The 27,235-nt window shown below is 42.7% G+C and overlaps 1 protein-coding gene across 8 annotated transcripts in view; it reads right to left on the bottom strand.

Moving 5' to 3' along the window:
- Positions 1-27,235, bottom strand: part of Helz (helicase with zinc finger) — a 169,527-nt gene that overhangs the window by 80,943 nt on the left and 61,349 nt on the right. For 7 of the 8 annotated variants that reach the window (XM_031353638.1, XM_031353640.1, XM_031353639.1 and 4 more), the window contains 8 exons: positions 20,221-20,345; positions 17,905-17,961; positions 15,987-16,038; positions 14,848-14,923; positions 12,823-13,021; positions 12,327-12,434; positions 11,015-11,312; positions 997-1,264 (listed from right to left, as the gene is read on the bottom strand). In XM_031353638.1, coding sequence (XP_031209498.1) covers positions 997-1,264; positions 11,015-11,312; positions 12,327-12,434; positions 12,823-13,021; positions 14,848-14,923; positions 15,987-16,038; positions 17,905-17,961; positions 20,221-20,345 — 1,183 coding nt within the window. Of the gene's footprint in view, positions 1-996; positions 1,265-9,203; positions 9,318-11,014; positions 11,313-12,326; positions 12,435-12,822; positions 13,022-14,847; positions 14,924-15,986; positions 16,039-17,904; positions 17,962-20,220; positions 20,346-27,235 lie in introns of those variants that run through there. The other variant, XM_031353643.1, reaches the window with a different exon arrangement.

Genomic DNA, 27,235 nt, shown 5'->3' with positions numbered 1-27,235 from the left:
CTCACTGAGGTTCAATTTTGAAGACTCATCCTATTTTACCTAAACAGAAAACCAATACTTTCAAATAACAATGGTCTTATTAGTCATTTCACTCTCTCCCACTTTCATTTTAGACTACTTCTTTTACACTGACAATCTTTGGTTTCAGCTCTTGGTGTGTGGCTGTGGCTAAAGCATAAGAAGGTGGAGAACTTACAGATCGACATAATGGCATGTCATCAACAAATGATTTTCCTCTAGTTAAACCATCTCGATTCTTTAAGGAACTTTCAAAATATGTAGCTTGCTTCCATGTTTGTCCTTTTATTCCACAAATACTCGTTAGGTGCATACCATAGCCTGCACTCATTGTAAACCTTCTCAAGAGTAGGGACCAGTTTTATACTCCCAAGTGAGCAGAGCTGGTCCCAGAGTAGACATTCAGTAAGGGTTTGTGACCAAAAACAAACAAACACACAAACAAACCACCACCACACACTGAACACAAGTCATAATTGCACTTCCATTAAAGATAGAATCCAGAGCACCAAGGGTGCTGGTGCTGGCTCAGGCCTGTAACCCTAGCACTCAAGAGGCAGAGGCAGAAAGACTAATGAGAGTTCTAGGCCAACCAGGACTTCCCGACAAGACTCTGTTTCTAAATTAGTTAGTTAGTTAAATGAAAAATACAGATAGTGAAGAACAGTTATTTAATACCCATCTTCACTCAAGCATGTCTCCATTGTAAAGTTAAAATCATCACTGTAAAAGGAGAGAAAAGAAAGGAGTGGAGAGGAGGGAACTGGTGGAGAGAGGGGGGGGGACAGGTGGAGGAGGAGGAGGGAGGGAACAGTGGAGAGGCAGGAGGAGGGAGGGAACAGTGGAGAGGCAGGAGGAGGGAGGGAACAGTGGAGAGGCGGGAGGGAGGGAGGGAGGGAACAGTGGAGAGGCGGGAGGGAGGGAGGGAGGGAGGGAGGGAACAGTGGAGAGGCGGGAGGAGGTGCTCAGAGAACATACCTGCTGACTTCTTTATACTGGGCTATCTCCTCAATGTAAAGCAGGTCGTGCAGCCGTGACTGATAGTTAGTCTTGGTCAATGATTTGTCTAAAACGGACTGTGTAAACAGCTGGTCAGCAGAAAGAGGAATTTGGTATCTGATCAAAAGGCTCTTCTCCAAATCAGTAGTTTCATTAGGTTCAAAATCTACAATAGTCTTAGAAGAAGAATCCCAGCGCTTTGCTGTGGTTACCAGCTGCTGCTTGGCATGCATCAGGTATTCAAGATCTACACAAAAACATGGAACACATTCATAAAGGAACATGACATCAAACTCTCAGGTGTGTAAGTACTCATTTCTGTAATAGCTTTGTGTACTAGAAATAAAACTCTTAGAAATAAACAGCACAGAACTCATTGACAGTACTTTCCCCAAGCCAGACACATTCTGACTATCTTAACAAAATACATTATTAGGAAGCCATGTAAGAACACCCTTTTATACATTAGGCTAGGTCGTGAAGTTATTTGGGGAAACATTCAGAACCTAACTCTTCAGGCAAGAGCAATCTGATGTGCAGTAGAAAGAGCTGATAATCCTCATGTGACAGACTGTGCCATGGAAGGCAGGGCAGTCCCTTTCCTCCACACCCTACCAGGACCTGCCCCATAAACACAGAGAAGAAGTAAAGAACGCAGAGCTCTGGGCTTTGCTCATGTGGTCATCACTTTGCTACCCACACCAAAGATTAGAAGACACAGACATACAAGGCCGTTGTCTCCTGAAAACGTGTGACTGGAAGCCACTTGTGAAAAGTCCATGTTAAACTGAGCAAAATTACACAGTAAGCCGGGTTCAATATCAAAATTAGGAACTGAAAATAATGTAGCATAAACTAGCAAGGATGAAAGCCACAGCGAGCTCACAGTGCCCTACCTGAGACTTACTGGGTGGAGCTTGCCCAGATTAGAAAATCGAAAACTGGCCAAAAAGTGAAAAGTTGTTTAACAGACTCATGAGGCCAAGACTCAGTTTCAGTTTCAGTAAGAGGAAAGGCTTCCCTACTTCAGACAGAGCTCAGGGAAAGTCACACTAGGCTATGTCTGAATTAGAGCAGGTGAGACTGCAACCTCTCATTCAGTTAGTTCTTTGGCATGTTTGTTTGTTATTTTGTGGTGCTGGAGACGAAACCCAAGCTCTGACGCTGCAACCTCTAGATGCCACACATGCACATAAGCACACACAGTCACTCACAAAGAAATTTCACAACAGTAGCAAGTATCCTAACAACTTAATAAGAATAGAGAAAGGCCATAATTTCTAATATTTGATCCTTGTGAGATTTTTCTAAGAGTATTGCTATTTCTCAAATGGTAGCATAAGAACAATGATCACGACAGTGAAGATGAACTACCAATTAAACTTACACTTCAGACTACTCTGGGGTCTGGAAAGATGGCTCAGCAACTAAGAACACTTACTGCCTCTGCTCAGAGGATGAGAGTATGGCTTGCAGAACCCATGATGCATGGCTCATAGCCACCCATAACTCCAGCTCCAGACACCCTGTTCTGATATCCACAGGTACACACATACACACACACAGAGAGAGAGAGACAGAGACAGAGTCAGAGAGAGAGAGAGAGAGAGAGAGAGAGAGAGAGAGAGAGAGAGAGAGAGAGAGAGAGAGAGAGAAACAGATAGACAGATTTAAGTAAAGAAATGTTCTTCACTGGATTAGGCATAGTGGCACACATCTTTAATCTCAGCATTTAAGAGACAGGCAAATTTGTGAGTTCAAGGCCAGCCTGGTAGACAGAGCAAGATCCAGGGCAGTCAGGGCTATAAAACAAGACCCTGTATTAAGAAAAAAATAAATACTTTGTTGAAGAATATCAAACTTTTCCTACACGGTTGGAAACTTACATTTCATAATTATGTTATATTTTTATTTAAGTGAATTCAGACCATATTAAAAGTAACACATTCTTGTGTCATTTAAAAGTCACTGAATATTCCTGTGTTCCTTAAGGTGCTGGGACGATAACAGACCTAAAATGGTCTCCTGAGAACTCCACTGTTATGTTAAAGTCTACACAAACTATACAGAAACTCAACTTCTCTACTTCTGACTGCAAGTATTCAGATTTTAGGGACATGACATAGGCACGTTTGACATTTTATGTAGATAATGCCATAATTTGTACTTTAGTTTTAGGAAATTATTAGAGCAAGTAGCACCACAAAGTTTTCAAACAATGTTACTTTTTATTTCATTTCTCTTTTGGGAGAGGAGGGAGAGAATCTCACCATGTAGCCCAGGCTATCCCAGAACTCATGGTTCTCCTCGGCCCCAACCTCCCAAGCCCAGGGATTAGGTGATGAGCCACTGTACCAGGGACTAGGTGATGAGCCACTGTACCAGGGTTTAAGTGATGAGCCACTGTACCAGGGATTAGGTAATGAGCCACTGTACCAGGGTTTAGGTGATGAGCCACTGTACCAGGGATTAGGTGATGAGCCACTGTACCAGGGATTAGGTGATGAGCCACTGTACCAGGGATTAGGTGATGAGCCACTGTACTAGGGATTAGGTGATGAGCCACTGTACCAGGGATTAGGTGATGAGCCACTGTACCCAGGGATTAGGTGATGAGCCACTGTCCCCAGCACTCTGTTAATGACTATGAAGCAGTCTCAGAAGATGGAGTGTGTGAACGGCTGGAGGCTCCTAAAGAGGCTTCATAGAGTTCATTCTCATGGGAACCTTAGTCAGCTTCTGCCTCTGTTCTTCGTTCCTCTTACTTAAGGTTTTTTTCTTTTCTCTTGTTTTTGAAGATTTGGGGTGGAAGGGGGTTTAGAGAGAGGGTCTTCCTCTATAGCTCTATGACCTAAAATTTACAGTTATCCCCCTGCCTCAGTTTCTTGACTATTCTTGACAACTGGGATGGGAGGTGTGAGACACCATACTCTGCTCCAGTCCTCTTATCTAAAAAAAAAAAAAATCTGTTAAACTGTGTAATGAGCCACTACCTAATTTACACTGCTTAAAGGTCTTGAGTGACACTTATGGAAAAGAAGGTAAGCCGCCCTACCCACCGCCATCATAAGGACATGGAACAGATGTGCTCCTCTCTACCTGTAGCTCCCATACCTGCTATCACCAGACTTAGGTAATGCTTAGGGCTGCTGAGCCAGCTCACCCATGGCATGTATGCTCCCTCAGCCCACGCCATCTTCAAATGAACCACACTCTGGAAAGACGAAAACTGAACAAGTGTGGGCCAGCATTCACAACGCTACTTAGGAGAGCTCAACAGTACTTATTAGCAAACAGTGCTTATTAATAATACTTATGGGTGCTCCTTATTAACTAACCCTTGTAGCAATAGTCTCCAAGCAAGGCTGAGAGGAATTACCAACCCAAAGAACTCACACCCTGAGATTTGGCAAGTAGGTAGAAGCTGTAAATACATTTAAGAAAGTCCACTGTAAGTTAAAGTAGACTATTCCCGGGGGGCTGTGCATACAGCTCAGTGGTGCACACTTGCCTGCCATGGGTGAGGGTCTGCGTTGGATCTACAGCATAACCAAAAACCTAACGAACGGGATATACTTAACTACACCATGGAAGGGCTGCCACTCTTAAAAATACCGACTCTGGGGTATAGAGCTGATTCAGCAGTTAAGAGCTTTGCTGCTCTTCCAGCAGACCAGAGTTCAGTTCCCAGCACTTACATTCTGCAGCTCACACTGTCTGTAACTCCAGCTCCGGGGAACCAAGGCTGCCGTCCTCGGAGGACACCTCCATTCCCCTTGTACACACTCACATGCAGACATGCAAACCTACATATAATTTTTAAATAATAAAAATAACTTTTTTTTTACAAAAATAACCAACTCAACTAGAACAGCTAATTTGACACAAGAAATCCTTGGCAATATCTTTAGCCTCTGATGTTAAGACTTCAAGTGCCTGCTCACATTTCAGCCACTAAGCTAGAATCCATTAAGATATAATATCCAAAGGAAAGCTTTGCTTTGAAATATGAAATGCATCCAATTTAAACAGTACTTTTAATGGGGCCCAGAGACTGCACAAAAAGACAGCGAAGGGAAGCAAAAGCAGAGATGGCCCAGAGGCATTCGATAAATGCAATATATTAAAAGCAGCTCTATTATCTAAAAGCGAGATAAAATACTTCCTAATTTCAAAGTCAGACGCCACACTCTTCCTTGGAAGACCAGAGTTCTGGTCTCTGGTTTTACCGTTTTGGCTGTTAACATCACAAATCAACACAAGTGCACAGTAACTTCCCAACTAGTGCCTCAGCTTCCAGCCCACTACCCTTCTGCTCCCACGTCACTCCCCAGAGGCAGCAGGAAGCCTTCCCAGCTATGCCAACCATTGGTCCCTCTTTTCTCTCTCTTTAAGAGGCTAATAGAAAGATGAAACACACACGCGCACATGCACAGACAGAAAAACACTATCTAAGCACACAAAACCGTGCCAGATGTGAAGGTGCACACCTTTAGTCCCAGCATCTAAGAGGCAGAGACAGGCAGATCTCTGTAAATTTGAGGCCATCCAGGGCTACATAGAGACTCTGTCTCAAAAAATAAAATTAAAAGTATGAAATTGTCAAAGTACAAATTAATAAATAAATACTAAAAACAAAACCAAATGTATTCCTTAAACACACAAACAGACTCAAACACGAAAGACAGCAGGCAACTTCTTCATGTGCTTTTATTCACATACACTGGCCTTCATGACAAACTTTAAAACCCTTGTTCTAAAGCTTTGCTGGCCAAACAGTGTCATAGGGATAGAAAGTATGCCATCAACTTTGGTCACTGGCAATAACTTCTACGGTGAACTAAATCTGGGCTGATGTTATCATGTTAACAAGGAAATGAATGTCACGCTTCCAGACTAAGATCTAGGAACAAAGTTTTTTCTTGTTATAAAATACATGAAAAGGTAATTTATTAAATATTTTTGCTGAAAGAGAAAAAAAATGTCCCAAGAGTCAACTGAGGGCATTTGAATAGAACAAGTTTTTTAAGGTTCCTGGTTTTAAGCTATATAACATTGACAGGGTAGCAAGTTAAAAATAAACACTCCCAATGTTATGTCCGATACACAAGTGAACAAGAAATGCTTCTGAGCGCCTTCTGAGCATCTTTAATTTTTTAAGATAGGAACAAATTTTAAATATGCTGCTTCCAGCAGTCAAAACGCAACTGCAAGCCCGCATCAGTGGAGGGAGTAGACAGTGCCCAGGGAGAGCTCTCCCTCCCTCCCGGATGCCGCCTGCCGCACATTCTGAGTGCTATTCTTCAAGTTTACCCAAAAACAATTTAATACATACTGTATTTTTCTGAACCTCAGTATCTCACCAACCAGGAAAACAACTGAATTTTAAAAAGAAAGCACAATTTAAGTCACATGAGTTTCTTCAACAGTTTAAAGATCACCATATAGCTTCTAGAGGAAAGACATTCCCTAATTCCCTCTTGGCCCATAAATAAAAAGGCTTTGGACACTGCCGATAACAATAATAGTATAGGGGAGGGGAATCTATGGAGTTGTGTTTTTAACTCAATTCAAAAGCTAAATTAACTAAGGAAGGGTTTCAGTTCAATAATGAACAATGAATTAGGAAAATACCATCTGCCGTGAGTCACACTAATGCAATGAAATACCATCATCATAAGTGTGAGAGGCAGCAGCCTTTGGTGGCTAAGGCACACCAGGACTTAGGGAGAGCGGGCAGCATTCCTGACCACACAAGCTGGAGTAATGTTGGTAGGATGTCGGGTAAGAACACCAAGCTAATAGATGGCCCAGTAGGGTCAAATGCTTTCTGAAAGAAGCGTGCGTGGACACTGTCAGCATGATTTAAGCATAAAACTTGCTTAGCAGTTCTGCTGGCTAGCTTGTGTCACCTTGATGCAAGCTAGAGTCATTCGGGAAGAGGGATTCTCAGTGAGAAAATGCCTCCATGGTTTGGCCTGTAGGTAAGTCTGTAGTGTGTCTTCTTAATTAGTGATTGGAGTGGGAGGGCCAGCCCATTATGGGTTGTACTCCTCTGCCCCGACTGGATTGGTAGTCCTGGTTTCTATAAGAAAGCAGACTGAGCAAGCCATAGAGATCATGGCAGTAAGCAGCAGCCCTCCGTGGCCTCTCCATCAGCTAATGTCTCCAGGTTCCTGCCCTGTTTCAGTTTCTACCATGACTGACTTCAATAATGAACTTTGAATTGGAAGTTTAAAATAAATAAATTCTTTCCTCCCCTAGGTTGCTTTTGGTCATGGTGTCAACACAGCAAGAGCAAGCTCAGATAGAAATCGAGTAGGGGGTATTGCTGTGATAGACTTGACCATGTTCTGAGGAGGATTGTAAAAGGACTTTGGAATGTTGGGGCTGGAAAAGCCACTGAGTGCTCAGAGCTCATGGGCCATTTTGTGGGAACTTAGAAAACAATGCTGAGAGCAAGCCAGTAAGCAGTGTGCCTACATGGTCTTCATACCAGTTCCTGTCATGGGGTCCAGCCTTGAGGTTCCACCCTTATTTCCCAAGCTGTGATGTGAGTTAACCCTTCCCTTCCCTAAGTTGTTTTCACAGAAATATAAACCCTAATGAAGACACCAATAAGTAGCCAATTAAGTGGAAGAGGCAAGCAGTGAAGACAGAAACACTTCCCATTCAAATTCCAGTCTCTCTTCATCACTAAATTTCTTTGCATGCAAAAATCAAGTTATAATTTATAGTATCTCAAACACAATACAGAACACAGAGCTGCTTCAGTTCCCAACCACATTTTCAAACCTGTACCTGGAACACCTTTTTCAACATCGTCCCAATGATGAATAGGGTGAGCATGAGGTAGAAAGGACCAGGCTATAGTCGCCAGCTCAGCAAGGTAATTGCTTGTCTTGCTCTTGTGTTTCGGATGCTGTCCACACAGCATTCAAGGATGTGAGAGAAGACGCCATACTGCTGAGACACTCCTTGCCACTAGGAGGAGTGTAGAGAACGCTGGCTGAACTTCCAAGTCCTAGCCTCATATTCTTTGCTGACAAGAACTATGTACTAACCTTGAAAACGCTGACTATATATTTAAGATGCTGCATATAAGACTAAGTAATTAGAAGCACTAACTACTCTTCCAGAGGACTTGGGTCAATTCCCAGCACCTACATGACAGCTCATAACCAGTTTTAACTCCAGTCCTAGAGAATCCAATACCCTCACCTGGCCTCTGTGGGCACCAGTCACGCATGCAGATAGGCATGCAGGCAGAAGACTCAGACACAAAAAGAAAAAGAAAAGAAAAATAAGTTTGAAAAAATTTAAAAGCCACTGAAAAAGGAAACAAGTATTATGCTATGATTGTCTGCTTTTGTTACTCAAGCATCCTGCTAAAACTCACATCATAAAGGAACAAATACATCTATACAGTAAAAGACACTAGAAAAAAGGAGGATATCAATTGGAAAAATAAGAAAACTAAGCTGGGTGTAGTGGTGTACACCTTTAAACCTAGCACACAGGAAGCAGATCCAGGAGGATCTTTATGAGTAAGTTCCAGGACAGCCACACCTACACAGTGAGAATTTGTCTCAGGGAAAAAAAAAAAGAAGAAGGAGGAGGAGGAAGAAGAGGAGGAAAAGGAAGAAGAGGAGGAAGAGGAAGAAGAGGAGGAAGAGGAAGAAGAGGAGGAAGAGGAAAGACGACTCAGTGGTTAAGAGCCATCTTCCAAAGAGCCCAGGTTCGGTTCCCACACCACACTGGACAGCTCACAATTGCCTGTGACTCAGCTCCAAGCAATGTCCTCTTTAGGCCTCTGAAAAGCACCCTCATACCCATGGCATATGAGCACATACATATACATACATACATACACATACACACACTAATATAATAATAACAACAATAACAATAATAATAATGAAAAATGACAAAATTATCAAAGCTAGAGTCAGGGCTGGCAGGATGGCTCAGTGGATAGAGGCACTTCCGCCAAGACTGGCAATCTGAGTTTGAGCCCTGGAATGCTTCCACAAGGTGGAAGAAAACAGACTCTTGAAAACTGCCCTCCATGAGTGTTCTATAGCAATGTGTACCCTTCTCCCAATGTGCTCGGAGGCAGTGCCTTTACCTCCTGAGCCATCTTAGCAGCCTAATCTTCTGAATGCCCACCACGACCTAATACACACCTCTTACTCCTAGTCCTCAGGCTCACCTAAGGAAGGTACACTACTTCACTCTCTAAATGCTGCCCATCAAGCCAGAGATGCTAAGACCTTTACCCAGAGCCACAGAGACAGTAAAAATCCAGGATTCCGTGCTAGCTCAGTGTGACATCACCACCACTCTTCTTCTAGAAGCGAAGTACACTTACAGTGGTCAAAGCGCCCCTTCCCTTCTCCATCAGACCCAAGTCACCTTAAACTACTCTGAAAACAAATTTCTAAAACAAACTCCATCTGGATGCCAGATGGAAGTTCATTCTCTTTTCTTTCTACAATTTCACCCTCCTAACTTAACACAGTGCAGCTCTGAAGCTCTGTGTGAGCAGTCACATGGTTCCTCAAGAACTGCCCACGATCCATCTCTCACAACACTGAAAATATTTATCATCTAGTTCTTCACAATAAGATTTGCTACACCTTGTGCTTTTATTTCTATCTACTGACATGTCTATTTGGCTATGGAAATTAACTTTTTTTGTTCCTACTGAGAAAATTACAAAGTTACATATAACCAAATAAAACATAAATGGAACCAAACAAGGCAGAAAATGAGATAAATGAAGTCCAGGTTATATTAGCTAGCACACACAAAGAAGACACCATCTAACTGCAAAAGCTTGGCACCAATGAAGCAACAGGCCAGGCATGGTCACACACACTTATTATTCCAGAGCTGGGGAGGCTGAGGCAGGAGACTTGAGAATTCGAGGCCAGCCTGGGTTAGGAAGAAAGAAAGAGAGAGAGCGAGAGAGAGGGAGGGAGGGAGGAAGGAAGGAAACAAAGGGGGAAAAAAAAGAAGGAAGAAAGGAAGAAAAGAAAGAAGGGAGGGAGGGAGGAAGGAAGGAAGGAAGGAATCTGTGAACCTCAACTTACAGGAACGGAAAAGAGAAAGACCGATTCCACCACCCGGGGCCCACACCCAAACCATTAACATCCTATTATCTACTCAGGAGAAGAAAACTATTCCAGGTTCTAATGAAGGGGTCACCATGGTACCTGAAGATAAGCATCCTCCGCATTGTGGTTAGTTCCAGTCAGCACAGTAGCAAATTTCATATAGCTCACTACACAGTGTTATTAACGAAATCCTCAATCATTTGTTAAATAAATTAAAGCATGTAGAGCCATAGAAGTGTGGACTGACTGCCCTTTCTGTTGGATGCAGGCACTGAATGCAGGTACAGGCAATAATATACAAAGCAAATTAGCTGCAGTGTCAAGCACATGGGTGCTTCTGCTGAAACCAGGGACACTTCCCAAGCAGCAAGCAGATCCTGTTGAGACACCCTGCCCTCCTTAACAGTGGTGAAGGCACACACTGACCTAAGGCTGAAACTGAGGACTTTCCCTCAAAGATAATGTCCTAACATCAGCAGAGCTAACTGAACACTCAGAAGGAAATGGGAACAGACACTGTAGGTATATTTGTCATCACCAGTAGAAAAACATTCTAGTCAAATACTAAAAGGTTTGGCTATGCTAAAATCATCTTACTTGAACATAAAAATTGTTACATCAAAACAAACATAATTTACCAGCTCATGTAAGTTAAGTTCAGGATCCTCAAGGCGAGATTTGCCTGGCTACTGACTCAAGAGACCAAAGCACAACTTGACCCATTTTGTGGCCATTACACAGTGAACATGTCAGTTAACATGGGATTTTTTTTCTTTTTTTATTCCCTACCTCTCTGTGGAATATTTAGGGATCAATACATATCTTTTAATCTTGCCTTTTTAAACATTGTATCAGGGGGGAAAAAGTCTAAATATTACCTTCTGTAGAAGCTGCATCAATCATTACTCTTTGCATGAGTACTGGCTCCAATCCAAAGTCGAAAACTATGGTTTGGCGAAAAGTTCCAAATATTTCTGTGTTAAACGCTATCCCGACTTTATACACGTAATGATCTAATCCATTTTGGGCCATCTTTCCTCCTATCCATTCTTGACAGTTCTCGGGGACTTCTTGTGAAACCTGGGTGGTGCTGTCTCCAGCAGATATGGCAATGATACTAAAATGAGGACGATGAGCGTCATAAAGCAGTGCTACCCGACACAGCATTCTTGCAGGCTACAAGGAAGTTAGAATAATTCATTGAGTACACGGGGTGAAAAGTCAATTGTAATTGGGCTCTTCAATGAAAATATACCTGGAAGGGCCTGCTACACCCCATGTTTCTAAGGTTGCACAACAAACTATGCTCACAGGCTATTTAAGAATAAAAGGAAAAAATAATAAAAACAAAGAGAAAACAGAATGGTCAAAGCAAAGTTTCCAAAATGACATATGCATGCTCTATCAACAGCCCCCCTGGACCTTCTGTGTTCATTCATCTTTGCCTGTGGCAAAATCTGCCACCTTAGGTCAGTTTCTCAATATGCTTCCAGAGCCTCCCACAGGAAGCCTTTGCAGGAGGACAGTTACCTCTGAGAGCATGGGATCGGGTTCAGGGCTAAAGCTAAACATTTTTAGACTCTCCATCTCACGATGCACATAGCCCCATGAGAAATATCACCAAAAAGAACACACAACGTCTCAAGCAGACATGCTCACTGAAATGGTAGCTCTGCTCAGATCTTAGATAGTGCATTGTGGTTTAAGAGGAGAGGCACTGTAGAACCCTCTTGAGGGCTGGGGACACAGTTCAGGGGTAGAACATGTGCCTAGCATGGGGAAGGCCCATGAAACAAAAAATAAAAATAAGACAGAATAAAGACACACTATTACAGAATTTATGACTTCATCAAGTGAAATACAAAAACAGGTTTTTGTTGATTATCAAATAGTTTATTGTAAGCCATGAATCCCATCCTATGTTCCAAGTTTAGAAAGTAATATATGTCAGATTTCTTTACCAAGTAATTAAGAAAGTGTCCTATATAGCTAAATGGATCTTGCTTCAAAGTGGAGAAAAGTATATTTAATGACTGACACTCAGAAACCCACTTTGACACAATGCGGAGACTATAAAAATGTACTCAGAATGAAACATTTTCAACATTCTCTTAGCAGACATTTAAGGATCCAATAGAATTCAAGAAACTGAACAAAACTGATATTCTTTAATTAGCATGAGCATCATACCTTACAGGTCAGAGCAAAGGTCCATGTCTGGTGGGATTTTTTGGTGTTGACGGTGACCGACAGGTCAGGGCTGTGCTCCACCTGAACTCCCTCTATGCATTCGCTAAGCTGAAAGCAAAAGTGAATACTGTTATAGTCTGAAGGTGGAGCCATCAGTGAGAAGCCAGCAAAGTAGCAAATGTCAGCTATGAGCACTGACCAAGGGAAGCCACGCATTCCCTTCTGGTAATTCTTACAAGAGTGATAAGTGTGTGATGTAGTTAAACAAGATAGAGAAGAAACTTAACTAAAGACTGAGAATCAAAACCTTCCTGGATGAAGGTCATTACCGGCAGGAGCTGCAAACCTCCCAGCAAACATTCACTTATGCCCTACATCCTAACAAACGGGCCGCGTTGGTTAGTAGGCACACGTTCTAGTTATTTACAAAAACTACGCTATGCCTTAGCACATGAGAAAGCTGTCTAGAGCCAGACCAGAGGTCATGTGCACTTACCACCTTCTCAGGAGACAGTGAGCTCATCCACTTCTCTATCAAGGTCTCCATGTAGCTGCCTGAGAGCTGTTTGTTCTCACTTTGCTGCTTGAGTTTTATCAGTCGTGAGGCGTATCTTTTCTGCCATTCTGCTAGTTCTTCCTGGGAATGTGCTGAAGTACACTGGGCACCGTACCTACAGATTCCTTGCTCTAAAAACCTAAGCAGAATGGGAAACACTGTTGTCATCTACTTCCACCATTTGCCCTCTGCCTCCTCAATAACAAGACAAGCATCTTCTGAGAGGCAGGATTTATCACTGACAAGTCCAACGAAGAGAGCTGGGGGACACAGACCAACACTCATGACACTCAGAGCATCAATCCGCAACCCACAATTAATTATAAATAATTCTGATTTTTAATTTTTCATAATTACCCACTAACTTTGTTCTCAGAAACACAGTGATCTTAAAGTACAATAATATATTGAGACCCCTCTTCCCAGAAAAACAACATGCTTCCTGTGTTCTGTTAGACAGTTCCTTTCAGTGTAGACTCTTCCTGAAGCAACACTGACATCCAGTGGGTACGCTGTTCCCGCAGCCATGATCTGCTTCCCCAAACGGCCTGAACACACTGCATGCGAGGAGCTGCACTGCTGTGACCCTCTACCTTCACCTTCGAACAGAATGCTTTTTCCCCTTCTGTATTACTTCACTGAAACTACTAGCTAATGTTAAGTTTCAAATACATTTAGAATAAACGTTTTATAGTTAGAGTCACAAATTCATGTAACAGTTACTCAGTTCTTTTCAAAGGATAAATACAGAAATATCGACATCCAAGGACCCAGAACTAATGGTCTGAAGTAACCATGAAACACATGAACCTAGAACTACACTGGTTAAATTCTCGTTTGCTTCAAAAAAAAAAAGTACAAAATAATATATTTGCCTATATGTATACAATCTGTCTTCATGTTACAGGAATATGTCATTCTACATTTCTACATTATTTCACTCCTTATCCATAAAGAGCACTGGCTGCTTTTCCAAAGGACACAGATTCAATTCACAGGCCTGGAATGGCAGCTTACAACTGACTAAAACTCCTGTCCAAGGAGAGAAACCAACACTGTCTTTGGGACTCCGTGGGCACCAGGCACACACATGGTCCACAGACACATATACAGGCAAAACACTCATACACATAAAATTAATTTTACGAAATTCTTTCTCTCTTCAAAAAGGGGTTCTATTCTCTTCTAGACTCTAGTTCTCGGGTTTCTTTTCCAAAAGATCATGTTCTCTCTAATAACTTGGCACCACCAAGACCTGCAGTGTTTCCTACTTCAGCTCCTCCACTACAGAACCAAGCGGCTGTCCTGACCAGGCCTCACCAGAGCACATGTCAGGCCCTGGTCACTATGCCACACAGTCCCAGGCAGCATGGTCTATGTAAAGCCCCACCAGCCACTCACGCTCATGAAAAGAATTAAAGAGTCCAACTTTTAAAATAAGGCTTTGATTTACTGTCTACATATTTAGAAATAATTAATTATTAATAATGAGTTACATATTTTATTCTGAAAATGCTTCAAATATAAGGTACTCATAAATTCCATTCATAGAATTACATGAAGCACTTTTTAAGAAAAGTTATTAAAATAGTTGAATATGACTGGTCTGTGCTCTCTTTCAGTTTATAGGAACTAATTTCATTTCCAATTATCACATCTAAGTAAATCCCACACTAAAGAGAGCCGCAATCAGGTTCAGCCAGCATAAAAGACTTCTGATCAAAGTCTTAACAGGTTGCATGCACACGGACACTGTTTAATGCCACAGTCACATGGGTTTGGTGTTGACCTGTGCAGCTTCTGTTGCAAATAGGAAACAAACCATTTCCCTTGAACATTATCCTTTTTCTTTCTTCACATATTATCTTCCTTGAATTTAAATCACTGCCTTCAAAAAGTGGAGGAAAATTATCTACCTCTTCACAAGAGCCACGTAATTTGTTTCAAAACAATTCTTTACATTACCGTTTACACAAGGTGTACTCTTCACTGCTGGTGATCCCCCTGGGAGGTGGGCGGAAATGCCAACCATTACAAGACCCTAGGGAGGAATGCAGACATAATCCCATCATGTGAGGCTACCATGTCATTCCAAAACCTTATGTCTAAGAAACATACATGTATCATTCCAGACGATATGAAAAAGACAGCAAAGGTGCCTCTATCCATTAACTAAGTTCTCTGCTGGCAGGGCCATTAGCCAGCAGTTAAATCAGGCTGGTGGCCTGAATGCAATCTGGCAGGGGGTGGGCTTCCTCCCAGGGCAGTCGCTTCTCTGAGAACTCAGGAGAGAGGCTAGTATGTGTCATTCTCAAGCACAGATGCCTGTCTATGAGGAACTCCTTCCGAAATGACTGCTGATCATCCAGGCAGGAAGTCTTGTGCACACACTCAACCACTGACCCTGAGAACTTGTTAAGGTCTGTTTGGAGCACATCCCCTCAGAACACTTCATAACAGAAATGAAGCGCAAACAGTTACGCATATACAGGAGCTAAGTGCATATATTTCTGAATACAAATGCCTTGATGGATGAAGTTCCAAATACGCCCACGAAACAGAGGCCGAGGAGAGAGGGCAAGCAGCCATTTCTATTTTCACAATTGTGTCCCCCAAACTCTCCTCAGGGTACAAAAAAGAATTCTGCCAGGCTAAGCTTAAAAGTTGTACTTCAGCCATGACAGGGAAACTAGTAAGCCTTAATAAATATTCCCTCTAACCCTGACTATACGGATGAAGATGCAGCGCGAGAAGCCAGTGTGTGTTCTATGAAATTCACTACCCGTGGAACAAGTATGTCCGTGCAAGCTAGGAGAGCAGACTCACTGTACACACCTCCAATCCAAGCACTCAGAAACAGGCGGGGAGGAGTGTCGGGCTCAAGGCCAGCCTCGACTACACAGAGTTACCAGGCAGTTATTATTACTCAGCGATCCTAGGAAAAGGTCCCAGAGAAAGATCTACTTTCTCACACCTACTTCGAAATGTTTATATCCTTCCCTACATTTCCAAATAGAGGGACTGTACTTCCCAGTGATTCTTCAAAAAAGCAGCAAGGGCTAGACTAAAAGTTGCCTGGAATTATGACAAAATTTAGTGCTTACCTTCATCTAAGTCTTCCACGTGACATCCAGACAGGACATTACTCGTTGCTGTCTGCAATTTGTCAAATAAGAGAGATACAAGATTTTTGGTTTGTTTTTTGGTTTTGGTTTTTTTGGGGGGTTTTTTTGGGGGGGGTGGGGGTGTTGGGGTTTGGGGGTGGTTTCGCTTTGGGGTTTTTATTTGTTTGTTTTTTTGGCTTTTGGAGACAGAGTTTCTCTGTGTAGCCCTGGCTATCCTGGAACTCACTATGTAGACCAGGCTGGCCGTGAACTCAGAAATCCACCTGCCTCTTGCCTCCCAAGAGCTGGGATAAAAAGCATGTACCACCACTGCCGGCTAGATATAAGATTTTTAAAAAACTGACTGATGTTGGTTTAAATTGGGGCATTTTCAACATTAAAAATAAAAAAGATGGCTGGAGAGATGGCTCAGCTATAAAGAACACTTGCTGCTCTTACAGAGGACCAGGGTTTGACTCTGTGGTCACTGCTAGCACATATAGAAAGATAAAATAAAAATAAAAATAAAGCAAATATTCAAATATTAAAAATAATGAAGAAAAATCCATCTACTTAGAAGTTTTTGATAACAATTTTTCGCTCCTTTTTCTGTTTCACCATAAAAGCATGACAATGAAGTACCGGCCGGATACCTTCCCTGCGATGTAAAAGCAACCTGCTAGCTGAAGAGGCATCTAAGCCCTCAATCCCCTGACCTGGCACATGCCATCCATGTGTTAGCCTCACACCTGGAAAACAACCAGCAAGAGGGCTTCTCTCCCTCCTGCAGGGTAATGGTGTGTTAGCAACTGGAGCCTTCCCGGACACTTCTTGCCCTGTCCTCTTCTGTCTGGGACAGGTCTTCCTTCTATAATGGGCAGCAAGACTGGGGTCTCTTGTCTCTATCTTCCTAAGACAAACAGCTCAGACACACTTAGCTTTGACTTCATCTTGGCTCTACACAGTCAGGTCTGGCTAAGCACGTGCCTACAGCAGCTATCAACCTTGCAGCAGCATCATACCTGCTGGCTCAGTGCTGACAATGGGGAGATCTGCCACTAGCAGCACACAGCTGACCTTCACATGCCCATCACCCCACCACCCACCAGAGCAGCTCTCACATGACAGGCAAACAGAGGATCACGTAAGTGTTCCACAGAATGTCCAAAACAAAATTCACCCCAAATCTGAAAAGACATGGGTGGCTTAAAGATTATCTTGTTTGAATTTTCAATGTTGTGCTTTGTAACTTCACAGGATAATCAAAAATTAAAATTTCCCAAGTACTTTCTTTTGGGGGACATAAATAACTAATAAGAATAACAGGGATGGCAGAGAGATGAGACTCCTTGTATGAAGATCACACTATGCAAATGTGAAGGCTACCAGAACCCAAGTAAAAGCCCAGGAAGCCACGGTGACCTCCTATCATCCCAGCACTCAGGAGGCAGAAACAAGGGATCCCAGAGACACCAGGCTAGCTGACCAGCCAGAACTGGTATGCTCCATGTTCAGCAAGAGACTCTGTCTCAATAAATAGAGAATAATCAAAGAAGATATCCGATATCAATCTGAGGCCTCCACATGAATGTGCACAAGTATACATTCACAACCACACATTCATGGATTATCCCATACATGTATGAATACACTTACACACAAACCACACACATATATACATGAGGAGAATGAGGAGGAAGAAGAAGGAGAAAATTATAGACAGAACAAAAGACCTGGGATGCAGAGACCTGAAAAACCATGTTCTGAGAGTAGGATCCAACCCAGGTGCACAGAAGGTCCCCTTGTCACCTTGCATATTGGCTGACATCACCACAATGTTCAAAATGCTAACACCATGGAATGCTCACTGACTCAGCTGGGTTTGATGGTCCCAAGGAGATCCCTGAAATGGACTCACCTCTGTTTCTGTGAGAAGTGTTTTCAGTCTTGTCAAATCTTTCGTTACCATCCCATTCTGCAAGGGTGAAGTGAAAATGGGAAACTATTAGTTTGTCAGCTTTACTCTCACAGCTCAGCTCAGCTGCGTTCACCACAGCTCTCCTGTCCCTTCCTCCACACTGCCACTCTGTCACTAAGGAGCTGCATGCAGCTGGGAAAGGGAAAGGCCCAATAGGAACAAAGCCTCAGCTGTCGCTCCTGCTAAGTACACACTCTGCACTCCCTGATATACCAGCGTAAAATAATCCCAGCACTCAGAAGACAGAGCAGGCAGATCTCTGAGTTTGAGGCCAGCCTGGTCTACACAGTGAGTTCAGGCCAGTCAGAGTTACATAAATGAGACTCTGTCTCAAAAAATATTTTTTTAAAGTTCCATAAAATGGCTGCCAAAACAAAATATTAGAAAAGCAAACCTAAAACTATCCAGCTCCACTGGTCCTAACGGATTGCAAAATGCTGAACTCAGTGGTTATCCACAAGTTAGAAGAAACAGAGAATCAGTATAGTGCCTAAAGATGGATCATTCATTTTTAATTGATATTCAAATTTCAGAAAATTCGAAAATTAAAAGCAAGTTACTTTTCATTGGTTTTAAATTTAAAAGCCCAACAGATAAAGAGTAAAATAATTAACTTACAAAGAAAACCCCTTTTTAAGGCTGGGCACACCTGTAACTGCTGTTCTTGAAAGGTCTGGGAAGATCAAGCCTGAGGCCAGCCTGGGAGATATATATATATATACATACATACATACACAGAGACACTTCGTCTCTGAAAGTACTTTTCTCTTGTTAGGTAGGTGACTTGCAACCGTGATCCCAGCACTCAGACATATAAGGCGCAAGTTCGTCTCAAGGTCTAGGCCTCCCTCCACAAGCTAAAATGAGATCCAGCCCCTAAAGAAGGAAAGAATACACAACTACACCTTGACAGCTATTTAGACCTAGCTGTATTGCTTTGCTACACTCACATGTATAAATCTTGTGAAATCAGAGACATCACCAAATTACGGAAGTAGTTCAGTGCATGGGAATTCCCTCCAAGTTCACTCACCCCATGGTGAAGTAATATTACACTTCATAACAAACCAAATAGTTTCCTATCTCTGTATTGTCACCAGCCGTGCTCTTGGTTTTCAAAATCCCTACCAACTTAAAGCATAACTGACTGAGAATTTAAACTGCTAGGAAACTATATACTTTCTTCTTTCTCTGTTTTCATTTTAATGCCTGAAAATACCAGGAACTCGTAGCAGCTCCCAACTGATGGGAAAAGTTCTTTCTTCCAAATCCCTACAAACTATCATCAACTCTAGGAAGCTGCAAACAGGATGACTTCATTATAGCAAAAACCTAGAGAAGTTGTGTCTTCAAAAACTATCAAGTCTAAAAATATAACTAGACAGTTGTACAAAATAAACAGTAACAACCATTTTCAGATTCTAAAGTAATTATTACTCAGTCTAAGCGTATTTGGACAGGTTATAAAGTAAGTAGTTGAAGTTACAAATGATGGCTAAGGTATAGCAGCACACATTCTCAACACTAGAAGGGCTCAGGCAAGAGGATTGTGAGTTCAAGGCCAGCCTGGGCCATAATGAGACCAAGTCTCAAAAAAATGAAAACTAAGAAGCCGGGTGTGGCAGCTCACACGTGCAATTCCATCATTCTTAAGGTTGAGGTAGTAGGATCACTCTGGGCTACGTATTAAGATCTAGTCTCAAAACACAAGGCAAACAGTAAGAACCCTGTAAAAGAAATAGACACATTTTAAAACCCAAAGATGGTTTCAGCCTCTGCTCAACATACCTTTTAAGAAAACCATTTGGACCGGTGGACACAATTTTAATTCCAGTACTCAGGAGGTAGAGGCAAGTGGATCTCTGTGGGTTCAAAACCAGCCTGGTCTACAGAGTGAGTTCCAAGACAGTCGGGGCTACACAAAGAAACCCTGTCTCAGAAAACCAAAAAATCTAGCTGGTGGTAGTGGTGCATGCCTTTAATCCCAGCACCTGGGAGGCAGAGGCCGCCGGATCTCTGAGTTCGAGGCCAGCCTGGTCTACAGAGTGAGTTCCAGGACAGCCAGGGCTACACAGAGAAACCCTGTCTCAAAAAACAAACAAACAAACAAACAAAAAAAAAATCTTGGGATTTTTATGAACTTACACATCTGACAGAACTACATTGTACACTAAATACATACTCTGTGCCTCTGGCTCTCCTGAGGAGTCAGGCATGAGCGTTTGCACGTGTTCAGACCTAGGCTCATCAACGTACCAGAGACTCCCCTGACAGTGACTTGGCAAGGATGGAGGACACAAGCTGGAGCTTCCCTTTCAGCTGCATGCAGCACAGCACTGCCCGGAAGGCACTCTCTCCTTCGGCCAGTCCTTCCCCCAGCACTGCCAAGGAAGAAACACATCATTAGCCACAGGGCACTCAGACACGACTTTCTTGCTTACAATAGAAAGACATCCTAAGTACAGTTTTGTACACGCTGAAAGAGTAACTCCAAACACAAGAAAAATGCAGTGAGCACTTTCTAAGTCATGCATGCACGGACAAGAAGGAACATAGCAAAAAATGGGTGAGGCCTACTACAACTTCCAGCATCAAAACCTAGAGAGACGTCCTCTAAAGCTCTCCAGTGGGCAGCTGGGTAAAACCGCGTCAAGGTCGGTGGCCAGCAGGAGAACTACATCAGTGCTCAATTGTAGACTTCAAAACAGAGAATAGAGAGGATCTTCAATACAACCCATGCAGAGAAAAGACAAATATTTCAGGTGATATGCCAGCTACCCTGATCACTATGTACTATGTACATGCCTCAGAATACCACATTCACACATGGGTGAACTAACTGTCAAACAGAAAGAAAACAAGTAGTTGATGTTTTGTGAAGGCACTAGTAGGGATGGCAGTGCACACCTACATCCAGTTAAGCAAGGGCTGAGCAAGGAGGAGAACTGAAGCCGCCGGGTTCTAGCAGTGAAAATATAGAGACCACTTTGATAAAAGTGTTTGCTATGTAATCCCAATGACCTTAGTAGGACCTATTGGACGCCTTAGAAGAAAAGAACCAACTCCCAAAAGATTCTCTATGACTTCCACATGTATGGCTTCTCACACACACACACACACACACACACACACACACACACACACACACACACACACGAGTGCCCAAAATATACACACAATATTTTTAAATTAAGTTCTTTCCCAAAAAAACATTGTTTAATATGTTAAGCTTAATGAGGACCTTTAAAGCTGCAGATTTATTAACTGACCAGATCCTGAACTATTAAAATGTTTAGAGAAACTGCAAATCCCAAGCTGGATGTAGCTCAATCAATAGAGGGCTTGGTTAGCACACATACAGCTGTACACAGCAGTGGCACCTACCTCCACTCCTGACACTAAGGAGACAGAGGCAGGATGATCGGGAGCTCAAGGTTATCTTCACTTACATAGTGAGTTTGAGGGAGGGAGGTTGGGAGAGGCAGAAAGAGACAAAGAAGGAAGGAAGGAGGGAGAAATCTCAACATTGGATATTTCTACACAGTTAGAAATTAGCCTTTAGGTGCTGAAGAGATAGTTCAGCGAGCTTGTTGCTCTTGCAAAAGACCTAAATTCACTTCCAAGCACCCACAAGAGGGCGAATAACCATCTGTAACTCCAGCTCCATAGACTCTAACGCCCTCTTCTGACTTCCTGATCACCAGGTATGTACATGGTGCACAGACATACATGAAGGAGAAACACTCATACACATAAAAAGTACACAGCAAGCTCTAGCCAGCCGGAGCTATATAGTAAAAATAATAATAACAACAACAACAATAATAATAATAATAATAATAACAATAATTAAATAGAAATAAGCTAGGGCTGGAGAGATGGCTCAGCAGTTAAGAGCACTGGCCACTCTTACAGAGGTCCTAAGTTCAATTCCCAGCCCACAAGACAACACACACCTGTCTGTAACTCCTATTCCAGGGATCCAACACCCTCACACAGACATACATGCAACACCAATGTTCAGAAAAATAAATAAACTAGTTAAGGGCCCTGGAGGTGAGACTGTCACCAACCCTGAAGGCATGAGTTTGACCCCAGAGACTGACATGATGGAAGGAAAGAACCAACTCCTACAAACTGTCCTCTGAGCCAGGTGGTGGTAGTGCATGCCTTTAATCCCAGCACTTGGGAAGCAGAGGCAGGAGGATCTCTGTGAGTTCCAGGCCAGCCTGGTCTTCAGAAGTAGTTCCAGGACAGCCAGAGCTGTTACAAAGAAAAACTGTTTTCAAAAACATACATACACACACACACATACATATGTATGTATGTATGTATGTATGTATATGTATATTATGTATATATATGTATATATATTTACACATATACACACATATAAATGAGAGAGAACAAAAAACATTTGTCCTCTGACCTCTATACATACGCCATAATGACCATGTGCCATGCCAAGAGTGTACAAGCACACAGGCTCAAGACACATGTACATGCACACTCACACTCACACATGCACACTCACACTCACACACACATGCACACTCACACACTCACACACACACAAAATAATTTTTGAATGTAATTTAATTTTTAAAAAAAAAACAGAAAGCAAATAGTTAACAGCTGAACATTTGGTCTGGGAACACAGCCCAGTTGGTCCAGTGCTTGCCTAATGTATGAGGCCCTCCCTGACCAATCCCTACTCTACCCACACCTGCAATCCTAGCCTTAGAGAGGCAGAAGAAAGAACATGACAAGTTCAAGGTCATCCTCTGCTGCAAGTCTGAGGCCATAAGTCAAAATAAAAACATTAATAAAAAGATTTTAAAGTTGGAACATGTTTGAGGGGAGAGGAGGTCAGGTAGTGAAAAAGTTCAGTACCATAGAGATAGGGAAAGCACACTGAGTGAGCAGCTGAGTGGGAAAAGGAGTTTGCTTCCAAAGACTTCTGAATGCAACCCCAGAACCCCCATGGGAAGGACAGACCCACACCCTACCGCTGTCCTCTGAATTCCACATACGATCATCTACACATACAAAGTAAGCACATGTAAAAATAAATCAGGTTTTTTTTTAACGGTAAATCACATTTCGTGAGGCAGAAGTGCTGCCTACTAAGCACGTCTTCTGGATCTCAGAATTTGTCAAACCACGGTTCCTTCCTTCCTTCCATCCTGCAGACAAGTAGCTGTACCAGCTTTTCTTCCGACCGTCTATCCTAAATGCAATTTAGTTTATGTCTGCGAGGATTCAGGGAGGATCAGAGCAAAGAGCGGAGCTGACAGCACAGAGCCCTGCTGGTGTAACACCGTCAACCTGCAGCACTGCCAACAGGGCTGCCGTGGCTCTCCTGAAACGCTTTAAGGAAATCTAGGTGTGGCCTAGTGTATAAATAAACTTGTCTCCGATATAATGACAGAACCTGCAAATAAAATGACATTAACATACAGTTTTCAGCAATTAGAAAGAAAAATCTTTTTTTGAGTTAAAATTCCATGCAGATAAATTCTCTTATCACCAACTCCGGGTGAGGCACAGTGGCACACCCCTGCCGAACACAAGGGGGCGAGTGCTGCACACCACCATCGGCCAACCGAAGCTCCTACTGCCTTTCTGTCTTAACCCCTGGGTTGCTTCTGAATCCTTCCCGATACACTTGGCGCTCTGGACTGGAAACTAGGTAATGCAACAGTCAGGTTAGGACTGACAGCTTTCAACTATTCGCAAAGACACAGGGCTCCCTTTCCCTTGCAAGAGTCACCTGCAAAGAGAAAACTCATCTCAAGCTTGGGGGACAACAAAAGCTGAACTTTTTCTGCAACAGGATAATATTAACTTTTGACAAAAGAAATAATTATCTCCTTAATTTCCACTCTTTTATTATGGAGACTGGCCTAATGAAAGCACCGCAAAAATCTTTAGAAAAATAAAAATACCAAAAAAGCTAAATTGATAAAATAATCTGTACCTAGATATAATCACTCTTAGAATCACTACTTCAAGGACGGGAATCAAAAATGTACAAGTCCTAAGGAAGGCAGGATGGCTCAGCCGGGAAAGACCTCTTGCTACACAACTCCTGGAAACCGCAGTTTGACTTGGTACACACTAAGATGTAGGGAAAAAAACCAAGTTCACAAGCTGTCCCCTGACTTCCACAATGCACCCTAGTACACGCCCACACATATACATCCTACACACAGAGTAATAAACTTTTTAGTTCTAAGCCCAGTATAGTGGTCCACATCTGTAATTCGAGCACTCAGAAAGCTGGGGAAAGAAAATTGTAATAATCTTGAGGCCAGTCTAAACAACACAGTTAGTACCAGTCATGTTACAAGACAAGACATACTATGTCTCAAAAATATTAAACCAGGGCTAGAGAGATGGCTCAGCAGTTGGAAGAGCACTGACTGCTCTTCCAGAGGTCCTGAGTTCAATTCCCAGCAACCACATGGTGGCTCACAACCATCTGTAATGGGATCTGATGCCCTCTTTTGGTTCGTCTGAAGAAAGCGACAGAGTACTCACATACATAAAATACATAAATAAATCTTTTTTTAAAATACTAAACTATTCTAAACATACATGTGTGTGTTTATTTTGTTTTGAGCTCTCTTCTAAGGGCTGCAAAGATGGTTTAGCAGGTAAACATACTTCACCGAGCCTGACACCTGTCTTATGTCCTGGAATCACATTGTGAAAGGGGAAAGCTGATTCCTACCTGTTGTTCTCCGACCTCCACACAATGCCATAGCAATCAGTTCTCAGACCTCTACCTCCACACAATGCCATAGCAATCAGATAGCTACAGTTCAAGGTCAGCTTGGTCTACATGATAAGTTCTAGGCCAGCCAGGGCTACATATTGAAACCCTGTCTCAAAAATAAATCAAATAAATAATCATAAAGTCTCTTCCTAAATATCAGTGATTTAAGTTTTTGACAATTCATTTGCCACATGATTTATAAAGGTTTGTGAAAAGGACAGTGTACAGAAAGAGATGCAGGGGTGCTGGCGAGATGGCTCAGCAGTATGGAGGACTTACTGTCCTCACAAAGGACCCAGATATGGTTCCCAGAACCCATATGGCAGCTCACAACCATGTATAATTTCAGTTTCAGGGGATGTAATACCTTCTTCTGGCCTCAGTGGGATCCTGCACACACACATAAACTTACACACACATAAAAGTAAATTAGTTTTAAAAACACACACAAATTCGTCTGGCATTCAAATACCTTTAATCCCAACACTTGGGAGGCAGAGGTAAGCGGGTCTCTGTGTGTTTAAGGCCAGCCTGGGCTATACAAGTACCATTCTGGCTAAGGCTTCAAAGTGAGACCCTACCGTTTAAAAATAAATAAACAGCTGCACAGTGGTGGCACTCGCCTTTAATCCCAGCACTTGGGAGGCAGAGGCAGGCGGATTTCTCAGTTCAAAGCCAGCCTGGTCTACAGCGTTGATTTCCAGGACAGCCAGGGTTATACAGAGAAATCCTGTCTTGAAAAAAAAAAACAAAACAAAACAAACAAAAACAAACAAACAAACAAATAATACAACTGAAGGGTTTCACAGAGAGACTTATCATCGGGTATGATCACTGTTTGCTCTTCCAAAGGACCAGGGTTCAGTTCTTAATCACCCACATGGTGACTCACAACCATGTCTAACTCCAGTTCCAGGGACTCTGATCCTTCTTCTGACTTCTGTGAGCACTAGGGCATGTACATGGTACACATTCATACATGCTTGAATAAAGCTTTTACTTTTGCCACTGTTAAAACAATATGTGCAAAAAACAGCCTGCGTGAGCCGGGCTGGGGTGGCGCACGCCTTTAATCACAGCGCTTGGGAGGCAGAGGCATGCAGATCTTCATGAGTTCCAGGAGAGCCTGGTCTATAGAGCAAGTTCCAGAACTGCCAGGGCTACACAGAGAAATCTTGTCTGGAAAAAACAAAAACAAACAAGCAAGCCTGTGTATGTGCACAGGGCAGGAAAAGACTCCATTGCTTAGCATATATATCTTCAACTCCCTCTTCATTAAAGACCCTAAACTTCCAGAGACACGCCTGCCATATGGCCACAGCCACGTTGTAACAGTTAGTGTCGAGTAAGCAAGTGAAAACACTCTCTGAAGAAAAGCTGAGTTTGAAGGGGGCTTTTTCTATCCTGAAACTCCCTTCTCTTCTCCCTTCTCAGTTTCAGAAGTCAGTATCTTGAGATCTCTGTTGCAAGCCTTTTTCCATTTTTCCTAGATGGCTCACCAAAGAAGACTGCACACACCCTACCTCTCTTTGGAAGTGGAAACTTAAAGGTTCTTTGGAAAGTCAGTTGGATGGTGTTTTGCTGGGGCAAACACGTGAAGGAATGTTTTCCTAAAGTAGACACAGATGAAAGACTAAGGCAGACTTGTGAAGAACTTTGAGCTGAAGCAGACACAGGAGAGAAGCTATTCTGCTAAAGCAAACCCGTGAAAAGACACGGGATGAAGATTTCTTTGCTAACAACACACATGTATTGATCTGCCTTACATTGCGTAGTTGAGCTGCATTTGTCAGGACTCTATAGAGAGAAACGCACCAAAAAAAAAAAAAAAAAAAACATCTGGTAGTGTGCTGTAGTTTCTTGACACTTCTGCGGGCTAATTGGATGCACGTGCTGAGGCAAGGCACATGAAAGACACGTGATGTCTGAAGGGTATGAACAGGACTCCATGGAGTGACACAGCAGAGCGTGGCTGCTACAGCCTGGTCCAGCTAGCTGTGCTACGCTTGTGGGTTTTGAGTCTTCGCTGACCTTTGCCTCCCTGAGAGAAACACAGGAGAGAACTCCTGGTGTTCCTGTTGGTCCCTTCTGCTAACTAGAGCTGAGGCTGAGGCCTTGACTGTCTCTGCTAGGTCATGTCACTGCTATTGCTAACCTGACTCTATCAAACTAGACTGCTAGTGTATCTGTGAAATGTTTGCGAGTGGATCGAGCTACTGCTGCTAACCAGTGAACTGAACTGCTGGCTTCCAGGCAACACAGATGGGAGTTGCTCCAAAGAACCTTTCTAAACAGGTCCACTTCCCCACTCCCACTCCCATCCCCGTATCCTTTCTTCCCCCCCTACCTTTGGTGGGTGGTGGGCAACAAGGGAGGTTAAAGCGGTTAAGAACCATCATTAAAAACAAGGTCTGGAATAACTAAAGTTCCACTCTCCTGTGTCTGCCCTATGAGAGAAAGCTCTGTTTCAAGTGCCAACAGGCACAAGAC

Source organism: Mastomys coucha, unplaced genomic scaffold, assembly GCF_008632895.1.
Source record: "Mastomys coucha isolate ucsf_1 unplaced genomic scaffold, UCSF_Mcou_1 pScaffold5, whole genome shotgun sequence".
Classification (NCBI taxonomy): Eukaryota; Metazoa; Chordata; class Mammalia; order Rodentia; family Muridae; genus Mastomys; species Mastomys coucha.
Note: the sequence above shows the minus strand (reverse complement) of the source record. Positions and strands in the feature narration are given on the sequence as shown.